Consider the following 11,975-nt stretch of genomic DNA (forward strand, 5'->3'; position numbering starts at 1 on the left):
TCTGGTTCTGGGAGAAACGGGGCCCCTCCCTGGAGTCAGAGGGCAGGAAAGGAGAGATGGTGGGTACACACGATGTGTCACCCTGTGGTTTTACCTGTGTGACCGTGGAGAGGGCATGAGAAAGTGGGATGGAAAATCTGCCTCAACCCTAGAGGCACGGGTACATGAGTGGCAAGGAACAACAATCCCTAAAAGGGGTTCTTAGAGAACTGCTGCTCCACTTTCCAGCGGGCAGTCCTGCAGACACAGTAAGGAATACTATGAGCAGGACTAGAGGGGCCCTGCCTCCAGCCAGGGGGAGGAAGGGGACCATCGGCTGTATTGGACTGTGAGGATTCGATGGCCTTGCACATCAGACCCCAGAAGTCTCAGGCTCCAGTGGACACCACTGCACAGCGTACCCTAGTGCCATCAGGCTGTGGAGGGGTGAACCCATTTGTGTGTCTGGAGTGACAGGGGGATGCCAACGCTGACCTGTACTGGAGGCTGAAGTGAGTCTAAGTGGGAAGGAGTGGCAAAAGCACCCCACTGGGACTGGCCCCGGACTCTGTGCATCCTTGGAAGAGACTGCTTCAGGAGAGGAGAGATATTTCAGGGACCCAAAAGGGTATGGGTGGGCTTTTGGCACAGCTGCCTTGGAGACGGAGGACATGATGCTGTTGTCTGCCTTGCCTTGGTCTCTCACAGGACCCTTCTGTTGTGGGGTTGATGAGGGCTGAAGGACAGCTGGTGCCAATCACTGCCACAGCCGTGCACCTCAGTCAGTAGAGCACCAACCGAGTCCGCTGACAGAGGATTGTCGTGGCCTGAAGGAAGTCATACAGTGCTGAGTGCTGCCATGCCGGACACGCTAGAGCTTCCATGCACACTGGGATCAAAGGCACCCAAGCGTTTTGCCACAACTGATATTGCTAATGTATTTTTCTTCATCCGTTTGCCAGCAGATTGAAGGCCACAGCTTGCTTTTAACCTGGCATCGACTGCCCCAGGGCAGGAAACTCAGCCCTACCATTTGCCATGGACTGATCCAGAGTGGCCTGGAAGAGGAGGAAGCTCCTGAACACCTGCAGTACATCGATGGCATCGTTGTGTGGGGTGACACAGCAGAGGAAGTGTTTGAGAAAGGGAAGAAAATACTCCAAATTCCTCTGAAAGCTGATTTTGCACTAAAAGAACTGAAGGTGAGGGACGTGCACAAGAGATCCTGCTGCAGGCTGGCCAGGGTCAGGGGGACCGATGCTCAGGGACAGGTTGAGCATCGGTGAGGGGCTTCTCAGGAATTGCATGGTGCATCACTTGCTCTGTACATATTATTGTTATTCTTGTTATTGTTATTATTGTTATTATTAGTCTTTTCACTTCCTTATCTGTCTTTTCAAATTTTAAATCATTCATTATTTTCTGGGCCCTTGTGCTAGTTGAAACAAGTACACTTTGTCTACACATCAGTGCCACTTTCACACTGCCTTTGTCTCCCTGTCCTCACTGCCTCCAATGCTCTGCTCTAACGAGCTCCAAGGGAGGCTGTGTCAGTGCTGGCCCTCAGGGGGACACTGCAGGAAACTTGCCTCTGACTTGGACTTGTTGAGAGATGTCTTCAATTGTCTCTCAGTGCCTGAGGTTCGTGGGCTCCTCATCAAAGCCCCCCGAGGGGGGATTCCAATGCCTTGGGCTGGGCGTCTGGTGCTGAGCTGGGCCGGGCTCGTGGGACAGAGAGAGCTCGTGGCAAGAGGGCCGTGGTGCAGAGAGACAGCTCTGCCCAGGAGCAGCTCCTGTGCACAGCGCAGCAGGGCTGGGGGCTCTGACCGCAGGCACCCAGGCAGAAAGGGATTCCAGGCAGCCTGCAGGGTGCGAGCAGAGGAGAGCTCAGTGCAGGAGAAACCTTCACAGCCCTGCCCATGGTAAGTCTCTGGCTGCAGGACAGTGCAGGGGAGGTTCCTGGAAGGGGCTCCTGGGTCCGGGACGTCTCTGCCTGGCCAGGAGCTACCAGGATGTCTCTCGTGGCTTGTGTGATACGGAGGAGAAGGTGCTGCAGGGCAACCTTGGGCAGAGGAAGGGGAGGGCAGGGGCTGCCTGCCAAGAGAAGGCACTGTCTGCAGTCCATGCCTGCATTTTCCTGCTCTAATTCTTGTGCAGGCTCTGTGTTAACAGAGTTGTAGTTGATTGCACAGATGATGGAGTTTTCTACTTCATTTAACCGAGACCTAAACATGTTAGTGAGGAATCTGAGAACATCCCTTCCCTTCTCCCTGCTTACAGACTGCACCAGGGCTTTTCTGAGCTGGTCTTTAGGACCTGCAGACAGGGAGATGTCCCCAGAGCTGTCCCCATCCCCAGGAGGTGTCTGCAGGGCAGAGCTGGGCACACAGCGGGTGGGATGGGTTCTGTGAGCATGGATGGGAGGACACGTGGGGACAGAGAAAGAGCTGGTGGCAGGGACAGCTGCAGGCAGCAGGGACATGGGCAGGTGGTGAGAGGGAGCTGCTCCCTCCCTGCCATCCCCTGCAGTGCAGGCACCTTCCTTGCAGCAGCCCCTGGTCTCCTCTTCCCCTCACAGCTTCTGTCATGGCATGTATAATCTGGGGGGCTGAGAATATGGGGTGTGTGAACCCTAAATCTCTGTGGAAGTAGACACATTTGCTGCAGGCCCCCTCCACCTTCCTCCACGGAAGCAGGCACAGAATCACAGAATCATAGAATATCCCAAGTTGGAAGAGACCCACAAGGATCATCGAGTCCAGCTCCTGGCTCCACGGAGGTCTTACCCCAAATTCCTACCATACGACAAGGAGCACATTCCCAACGCTTCTTGCACTCCAGAGCTCTTTTCCCTCTGCTGGCTGTGCCAGGCAGATGGCACAGGGGTGTGAGGACGACAGGCTCTACCTCACCGACACCGCAGCCTCGCCACCGCGTTGGGTCCGCCCTGCCTGCCCATGCCTGCTTCTCTCCCTTGCCCAGCGTGGCAGCTGCTGGTGCCTGACTCTGACAGGGAGTGCTGTGCACGGAGGGTGACGCAGGAGGAGATGCTCCCTGCTCTCTCCGGCCAGACATGCACGATCCACCTGCTGCTTTTGTCTCCTAGGTATTGAACAGGGAAGATGCACATGGAGTCACTCAGCCAAACACCCCTCACTCAACCGAGGGAGCCCCTTCCCAGGAACCTTCCCTCTTGGGACCTCCAATGGAGCAGAGCAGGCTCATTGGGAGCTGCTGGGCAGAGGAGGCTGCAGTGTACAGGACACTCAGCAAGCACAGAGCAGGGCTCCAGACAGGGAGAGAGACAGAGGTCCTCTTGGAAACGGGGAATGTAAGGCTTCATTTGGGAATTAGCTGAATCTTGCTCACAGACTTTACTCTTAACACTCTCTCTCTCTCTCTCTTTTTTTGTTTTTCTTTTTTCTCATTTGTCTGTGTCCGTGACCGAAGCCAGTAAATGCCCAACAGCAGCTCTGTGAGCGAGTTCCTCCTGCTGGCATTTGCAGACACGCGGGAGCTGCAGCTCCTGCACTTCGGGCTCTTCCTGGGCATCTACCTGGCTGCCCTCCTGGGCAACAGCCTCATCCTCACCGCCGTCGCCTGCGACCACCGCCTCCACACCCCCATGTACTTCTTCCTCCTCAACCTCGCCCTCCTCGACCTGGGCTGCATCTCCACCACTCTGCCCAAAGCCATGGCCAATGCCCTCTGGGACTCCAGGGCCATCTCCTATCAGGGATGTGCTGCACAGGTCTTCTTTTTTGTTTTCTTGCTTGGAGCAGAGTATTCCCTTCTCACCATCATGGCCTACGACCGCTACATTGCCATCTGCAAGCCCCTGCACTACGGGAGCCTCGTGGGCAGCAGAGCTTGTGCCCAGATGGCAGCAGCTGCCTGGGGCAGTGGCTTTCTCTATTCTGTCCTGCACACAGCCAGTACATTTTCATTGCCCCTCTGCCAAGGCAATGCTGTGGACCAGTTCTTCTGTGAAATCCCCCAGATTCTCAAGCTCTCTTGCTCAGAGTCATGCCTCAGGGAGGTTGTCCTTCTTGCAGTTAGTCTCTGTTTAGCATTTGCATGTTTTGTTTTCATTTCATTTTCTTATGTGCGTATCTTCAGGGCAGTGCTGAGGATGCCCTCTTCTCAGGGCCGGCACAAAGCCTTTTCCACGTGCCTCCCGCACCTGGCCATTGTCTCTCTGACTCTCAGTACAGCCATGGTTGCCTACCTGAAGCCCTCCTCCAACTTTTCCTCATTCTTTGACCTGGTGGTATCGTTTCTGTACTCGGTGGTGCCTCCAGCAGTGAACCCCTTCATCTACAGCATGAGGAACCAAGAGCTCAAGAATGCCTTGTGGAAACTCTTTGGATACATGCTTCTTCAGCATCAGTAATCTGCCTAAAATACTAACAGGACCCACAGGTTATCTGAAAAAAAAAATATCTCTTGATACAATAGCTTGATATTCTTTTATTTGTATTGTTATTATTTCCTAGAACTTGAGATTTTGATTTAATTCTATTTTTGCCATCCTGTCTATTAATTGTTTTATTTACTTTCACCCAGTCATCTTATATTCTTACAGAACAAGGCTTCCGGTGTGGAAAAGTCAATAAAGAAGCCATGAGGACTTTGCTGGTCTCAGCTGCCATCTCTTCACACCTTCTCTGGAGCTGGGGAAGCAGTGCCTGCCTGCTGGAGGGGCTCAGGGCCAAGAGCCCAGCTGCCACATGGAGGAGCAGTCCCGGGGGCCAGGTAGCAGCACAGAGCTCTTTGCCCAGAGTGAGTCACACGGTGCGAGCTCCCTTGGCTGACAGAGTGGACAGCCTGAATAGCACGGTCTCCTCTGAATGGCCACCTTTGCTCTATTATACTATTTTCTGAAACCTTTTTTTTGTTTTAATTATTTTTATTTTTTTGGTGGTTTTACCCTGCTAGGTACCTGAACTCCACCAGAACTGCTCTATCACTCCCCCCCCCCCCCCCCCCCCCAGTGCCCCCCAATCAGAAGAGGAGGGGAAGAAGAAAAGAAAAAACAGTTCATGGGTTGAGATATGGATAATTTAATTCAAGGAAGAATAATTGTTAAGGTACAGTTATTATTAAGGGAAAATTAATAATTTAACTACAGGGGAAAACAAAACAAAACAAAACAAAAAACAACAACAACAACAACAAAAAAAAGCAAAGGCCATATGGAAGCACAGAAAGAAAGGAAATAAATTACTCTCTACTTGCCACCAACAAGCGATGCTTGACTACGTCCCTGAAGGAAGGCTTCAATACGTGTAGCCATTGTTCAGGAGCACAGACGTTTTCATAACGAGCCCACCCTTCCCGCCTCTTTCCCTTTTTCCACCTTTTATTGCTGAGTGTGACATCACATGGTATGGAATATCCCTTTGGCTGGTTTAGGTCAGCTGCCCTGGTGATGTCCCCTCCTCGCTGTTTGCCCACCCCCAGGCACTGAGAGACAATTGAAGCCATCTCTCAAGAAGTCCAAGTCAGAGGCAAGTTTCCTGCAGTGTCCCCCTGAGGGCCAGCACTGACACAGCCTCCCTTGGAGCTCGTTAGAGCAGAGCATTGGAGGCAGTGAGGACAAGGAGACAAAGGCAATGTGAAGGTGGCACTGATGTGTAGGAAAACTGGCTGTGTTTCACCAAGCACAAGGGTCAGGCCTTGACCCCCAGCCCCTGGGGAGGGAGATCCTTTCCCTTCTCACACTGCTCAGGGCTCTTCGTGGGGCAGGAGGAGGTGGGGATGTGCATGGCCAAGTGCAGGAGAATGGTACGAGCCCTGCCTGGTTCATGGGTGGGGGCGAGGAGGCAATGAGGCCCTGGTGCTTTACCGATAAGCTGTCTCCTCCTAGGCCTCAGTGGTAGAGACAACAGCCAGAGCCACGGACACAAAGCCCTGGGTCCTCTTTGGACTCTCAGCCTTGTCAGAGGCCTCTGTCCTCTGCACACCAGGCTATCTGAGGGACAGATTCTTGTCAAAGACAAAAAAAAATAAAAATATAAATTGTTTATATAAATATTTCAATAAGGTAGTATTAAGGAGAATCATCATCTTTTAATGGATGTGGGTGGAAACTTGGTGACAAGAGATGAGGAAAAGGCAGAGGCACTTAATGCCTTCTTTGCCTCAGGCTCTAGCAGCAAAACCAGTTGTTCTCCTGGACATTTCTTCCTCCTCGTGGCCGGTGCCAACCTTCCATAGTGCACTTTGTTACAGTTTTTTCTCTCCTGCTCGTTCCTACTTCCAAAGAAAGCTCCATCAGGGTGGAAACCACTCCTGAAGCAGGCATCCCAACCCATCAGGCTCCTTGCGGCCTGTCAGCCAAGCAGACAGAAGTCACCTCACCAGCATCTCCCAAGGCCTGGGCCTGCTGCTGGCCTTGCAGCTTCTTGGCTAGACACAGCCAAGCCTTGGGCCTCCTGCTGTCCAGTCCTGGCCTCAAGCAGAAGGGACAGGACAAGCCCTCTGCGGGCCTTCTTTGTGTCTGGGTCCTCCTGGGGATGGAGGCAGAGGGGATCCCACAGGCAGCATGCCAAGCAGGGGCCTTCTGCTGGCCTAGCAGGGCCACTGGCAGATGTCAGCCCCAAAGTGCCCATCCCAGGGAGAAGCCAAGGCTGACCTACCACCTCCAGACACAAGGGACCTCACAGTCGCTTTCCGTGACACGTTCCTGCTGCTGCCCTATCAGCTGCAGAGACAGAAGTGACCTCCCAGTCACTGCCCCAGTCACATTCATCCTGCTGGGGCAGGAGATCCTGAGGCTGAGCTGACCTCTCTCTAGTCTCCTAGCGACTAGATTTTACCTTTCTCAGTTAGAGATTAAGCAAAGTTTTAGTGGGAGTGCTTGGTGTTCTGCTTGTGGAGTCAGGTCTCTGGTTAGGGTATGGGCATGCACTATGGTTAAGGGTTTTGTTTAGGTTTGTCAAAAAGTCTGGGTTTAAATAGAGCGTTTTAATGTTAGTGTTAAGGGCAGTGATTAGGGTGAGCAAGAGAGTAAAGGTAAGGGAAAGGGGCTATGGGCTGAGTTTTCCTAAAAGTAATACTTTTAGTTCTGCATTACAGTAGTGGATTCCTGTCAGGTGGTGGACTAATGTTTATGTGGAGGGATTATTGTTAGTGTTGAAAGTAGTGTAATGGACACAGAAGACTGTTTGAAGTCAGTGTTACAGCAGCATCAACATTACATGAACCCTCTAACCTCTAGAAAGTAAGCTTCCGAGCTCCTCTACCCTTCCTCTTCCCTCCCCCAAATCTCACATCTCTCCTGGCCAGGATACTCCTGACCTCCCCATAGCAGTCATCTAGCTGGGATCAGCTTTCTGATGGCTTTCATTTTACCAGAGTACCTGTCTCACCTCTGTTGGCTACTCTAGTCTTGAGACAGAAGAGGCATTGCAGTCAGGAGGGAAAAGGGCACAAATGTCTCCAGGATCATCCTGCACAATGTGCCCATCAGTTCTGCACCTCCACAAAACTGCGCTTCCTACCTACAAGTTTTGTTTCCAGAATGGCTTCTATGGTCCAGGGTTCCTTTTCCCAGGCCCTCACGCATGGTTTTGTTTCAGATGTTCAGGGATGGGATAAGGAAAGCCAAGGCATAGATGGAACAGAGCTTATCAAGTGAAGCAAAGAATAACAGGAAGAGATTCTGCAGATACATTGCTCAGAAAAGAAAGGCCAAGGAGAGTGTACCCCCTCTGATGGATGAGAAGGGTGAACTGGTAATGACAAACATCTACTTGGAATTGTGTTGTCACAGGCGTGGTTTAACCCGGCTGGCAGCTAAACACCACACAGCCGTTCACTCACCCTTCCCCCTCCCTCTCTGGGATGGGGGAGAGAAACGGGAAAGTGAAGCTGGTGAGTTGAGATAAAGACAGTTTATTAAGACAGGATTATAATAATAACAATAATAATAATAATAGTGATAATGACAATATTATTAACAATAATAATGTGTAAGAAACAAGTGATGCACAACGCAATTTCTCACCACCCGCTGACCGATGCCCAGCCTATCCCCGAGCAGCCGGCCCCCCACCCCGGCCAGCCACCCCTATATATTGTTTAGCATGATGCCAGATGGTATGGAATACCCCTGTGGCCAGTTGGGGTCAGCTGTCCTGGGTCTGTCCCCTCCCAGCTCCTGCTGCACCCCCAGCCTGCTCGCTGACAGGACAGAGCGAGAAGCTGAAAAGTCCTTGGCCTGGTGTAAACACTGCTCTGCAACAATTAAAACATCAGCATGTTATCAGCGCTCTTCTCATCCTAATACAAAACAGAGCACCCTACCAGCTACTAGGGGGAAAATTAACTCTGTCCTAACTGGAACCAGGACAATGCTGTGGACCAGTTCTTCTATGAGATCCCCCAGATCCTCAAGCTCTCCTGCTCAGACGCCTACCTCAGGGAAGTTGGGGCACTTGTGTTTAGTGTTTCTTTAGTCTTTAGTTGTTTTGTTTTCATTGTGTTGTCCTATGTGCAGATTTTCAGGGCCGTGCTGAGGATGCCCTCTGAGCAGGGCCGGCACAAATCCTTTTCCACGTGCCTCCCTCACCTGGCAGTGGTCTCTATGACTGTTAGCACTGGCTTGTTTGCCTACCTGAAGCCTCCCTCCGTCACCTCCCAATCGCTGAACCTGGTGGTGGCAGTTCTGTACTCGGTGGTGCCTCCAGCAGTGAACCCCCTCATCTACAGCATGAGGAACCTGGAGCTGAAAGATGCAGTGAGGAAAATATTTCTATACATGCTTCTTCATCATAAATAATGACTTCATTATTGTCATTATTAACATATAATTTTTGTCATTATACTTATTATCAAAATGTAATATTAGAAATTATCCTAACAGGACTAGCTGTTTTTATTTTTTTGTGAAAATGATAGTGTTTTCTTTAAGTATATTTTTATTAATATTTTAACAAAATTTTATATTGATAGAAATAATGTTATTTTTGTCCTCCTGCATAACAAGTTTTAAAATTATTTTTAACCAGTCATAGGATCATGGAATCACAGAATGGCCTGGGCTGGAAAGGACCTCAAAGATCATCTAGTTCCAACCCCCCTACCAAAGGCAGTGACACCTCCCAGGAGATCATGGTTGCTCAGGACTTCATCTAACTTGCTCTTGAAGACCTGCAGGGATGGGGCATCCAATACCTCTGTGGAAAACCTGTTCCAGTGCCTCACTATCCTCTGAGTGAAAAATTTCCTTCTAACCTCTAATAGAAATCTCCCCTTTTAATTTAAAACCATTTCCCCTTGTCCTGCCATGATCTACCTGAGTAAAGAGTCCTTCTCCATCCCTTTTATAAGGCCCCTTTAAGTATTGAAAATCTGCAATGACGTCACCCCGGAGCCTTCTCACCTGGTAGGCTGAACAGCCCCAGCTCTCTCAGCCTTTCTTCATAGGAGAGGTGCTCCAGCCCCTTGATCATCTTCGTGGCCTCCCTCTGGACCCACTCTAACAGCCCACACCCTTCTTGTGCTGGGGGCTCCAGACCTGGACGCAGGACTCCAAGTGGGGTCTCACAAGGGCAGAGCAGAGGGGGACAATCACCTGCCTCCACCTGCTGGCACTCCTCTCTTGATGCAGCCCAGGATGCACTTGGCCTTCTGGGCTGTATGTGCTCACTGCTGGCTCATGTTGAGCATTTCATGCAGCAGAACCCCCAAGTCCTTCTCTGCAGGGCTGCTCTCAATGAGTTCTTCTCCCAGCCTATCCCCATGTCTGGGATTTCCCTGGCCCAGGTGCAGCACCTTGCACTTGGACTTCCTAAACATCGTTAGGATCACATGGGCCCTTTTCTCAAGCCTGTCCAGGACCCCTTGGATGGTACCCCTTCCTTCTATAGTATCAACTCCACCACTCAGCTTGGTGTCATCTGCACTCAATGCCGCTGTCTATGTCGTTGATGAAGATATCAAACAGTACTGGTCCCAGGATTGACCCCTGACGTAAAGCACTTGTCACGACTCTCCACTTCGATTTAGATCCATTGATCGCCACTCTGTGGTTCTGACCTTATCCACTGAATGGTGCGCCCACCAAATGCGTCTCTCTGACTTGGAGACCAGTATGTCATGTGGGACTGTGTCAAAGGTCTTACAGAAGTCCAAGTAGATGACATCGGTCGGTCTTCCCTTGTCATCTGACATGGTCACTCCATTGTAGCCACCAGATCGGTCTGGCACGATTTACCCTTTGGTGAAGCCATGCTGGCTGTCTCAGATCACTTCTTTGTCTTGCATGTGCCTTGACATTGATTCCAGGAGGATCTTTTCCATGATCTTGCCAGGCACAGAGGTGAGCTTCACCATTCTGTAGTTCCCTGGGTCCTCCTTTCTACCCTTAATCAAAAAGGGAGTGATGTTTCCCTTTTCCCAGTCACCAGGGACTTCACCCGACTGCCAGGATTCTTCAAATATGATGGAGAAAGGCTTGGCAACTACATCAGCCAGTTCCCTCAGGACCTGGGGTGCATGTCATAAGGCCCCATAGACTTGTACGTGTTTAGTTTCATCAGGTGATCTTGAACCTGCTCTTCACTTACAGCAGGTGGGACTTTGCTCCGCAACCTCCATCTCTGGGTTCAGGGGAATGAAAGACTTGGGAAGCCTGACTGGCAGTGAAGACTGAGGAGAAGACATCGCTGAGTCCCTCAGCCTTCTCCATGTCTGTCATTACCAGTTCACCCTTCTCATCCATCAGAGGGGGTACAATATCCTTGGCCTTTCTTTTCTGAGCCATGTATCTATAGAATCTCTTCCTTTTATTCTTTGCATCCCCTCCCAAGCTCAGTTCCATCCGTGCCTTGGCTTTTCTTATCCCATCCCTGTACATCCGAAACAAAACCATGCCTGAGGGCCTGGGAAAAGGAACCCAGGGCCATAGAAGCCATTCTGGAAACAAAACTTGTAGGTAGGAAACGCAGTTTTGTGGAGGTGCAGAGCTGATGGGCACGTTGTGGAGGATGATCCTAAAGACCTTTGTGCCCTTTTCCATCCTGACAACAACGCCACCTCCTTCTCAAAAACAAAGTAACCAACAGAGGTGAGACAGATACTCTGGGATCAAGAATGTCATCCGAAAGCTGATCCCAGTAAGATATGGGGAGGTCAGGAGCAGCCTGGACAAGAGAGATGTGAGATTTTGGGGTGGGAAGAAGAGCTTGGCCAGCAGAAACGTATGATTTCATAGAAGTAAGAGGGTTCATGTAATGTAGATGCTGAGGTAACACTGACTTAAAACAGTCATGTATGGCCCTTACCTTACTTGAACCAGGAATTTTAATCCCTCAACCTAAATGCTACTCCAACACTCTGACAGGAATCCACTTTCTCTCTTGCTAACCCTAATGCCTTCCCTTAACACTAACATTAAAATGGTCTCTTTAAACCTAGACTTCTTGGTAGACCTAAAAAACCCTAAACTATAGAGCTTGTCCATAAGTTAACGACACTACATACCTTAACCTGACACCACAAGCAGATCAGCAAACACTCCCACTAAAACTTTGCTTAATCTCTAACCCAGAAAGTGAAAAACAGGTACCGAGAAGTCTAGAGAGAGGTCAGCTCTGCCTCAGGATCTCCTGAGGAGCTCCTCCGCCAGTTCTCTCAGTACCCTCGGGTGGATCCCATCTGGCCCCATCGATTTGCGTACATCCAACTGCTGTAGCAGGTTGCAAACCATTTCCTTGTGGATAGTGAGGGCCACACCTTCCCCCCATCCACTTCCACCAGCTCAGGGTACTGGGTATCCAGAGAACAACTGGTTTTGCCACTAAAGACTGAGACTTGCCTTTATTCTTATGCTCACCCTAATCCCTGCCCTGAACACTGGCATTAAAATCCTCTATTAAACCTAGACTTCTAGGCAGATGTAGAACAAAAAACTGTTCCACAAAGCTTGCCCATAACCTAACCACAGACCTGACACCCTAAGCTGAACAACACATTTGCTAAATTTCTAA

General features: G+C 50.5%; 1 protein-coding gene across 1 annotated transcript; it reads left to right on the top strand.

The window, feature by feature from the left end:
• Positions 1-2,385: 2,385 nt before the first annotated feature.
• Positions 2,386-8,906, top strand: LOC310890668 (olfactory receptor 14C36-like). Its single transcript, XM_083852979.1, has 2 exons — positions 2,386-4,001; positions 8,394-8,906. The coding sequence occupies exons 1-2, from the start codon at positions 3,437-3,439 to the stop codon at positions 8,762-8,764; spliced, it is 936 nt and encodes a 311-aa protein (XP_083709105.1). The 5' UTR covers positions 2,386-3,436; the 3' UTR covers positions 8,765-8,906.
• Positions 8,907-11,975: the final 3,069 nt, after the last annotated feature.

The sequence above is a fragment of the Anser anser genome (assembly GCF_964211835.1).
Source record: "Anser anser genome assembly, contig: HAP1_SCAFFOLD_32, whole genome shotgun sequence".
Classification (NCBI taxonomy): domain Eukaryota; kingdom Metazoa; phylum Chordata; class Aves; order Anseriformes; family Anatidae; genus Anser; species Anser anser.

Coding starts and splice junctions, on each gene's coding strand:
- LOC310890668 (XM_083852979.1), top strand. CDS start 3,437: ATGCCCAACAGCAGCTCTGTGAGCGAGTTCCTCCTGCTGGCATTTGCA. Junction 4,002..8,393: donor TCTCAAGCTCTCTTGCTCAG/AGTCATGCCTCA, acceptor TCTCCTGCTCAG/ACGCCTACCTCAGGGAAGTT.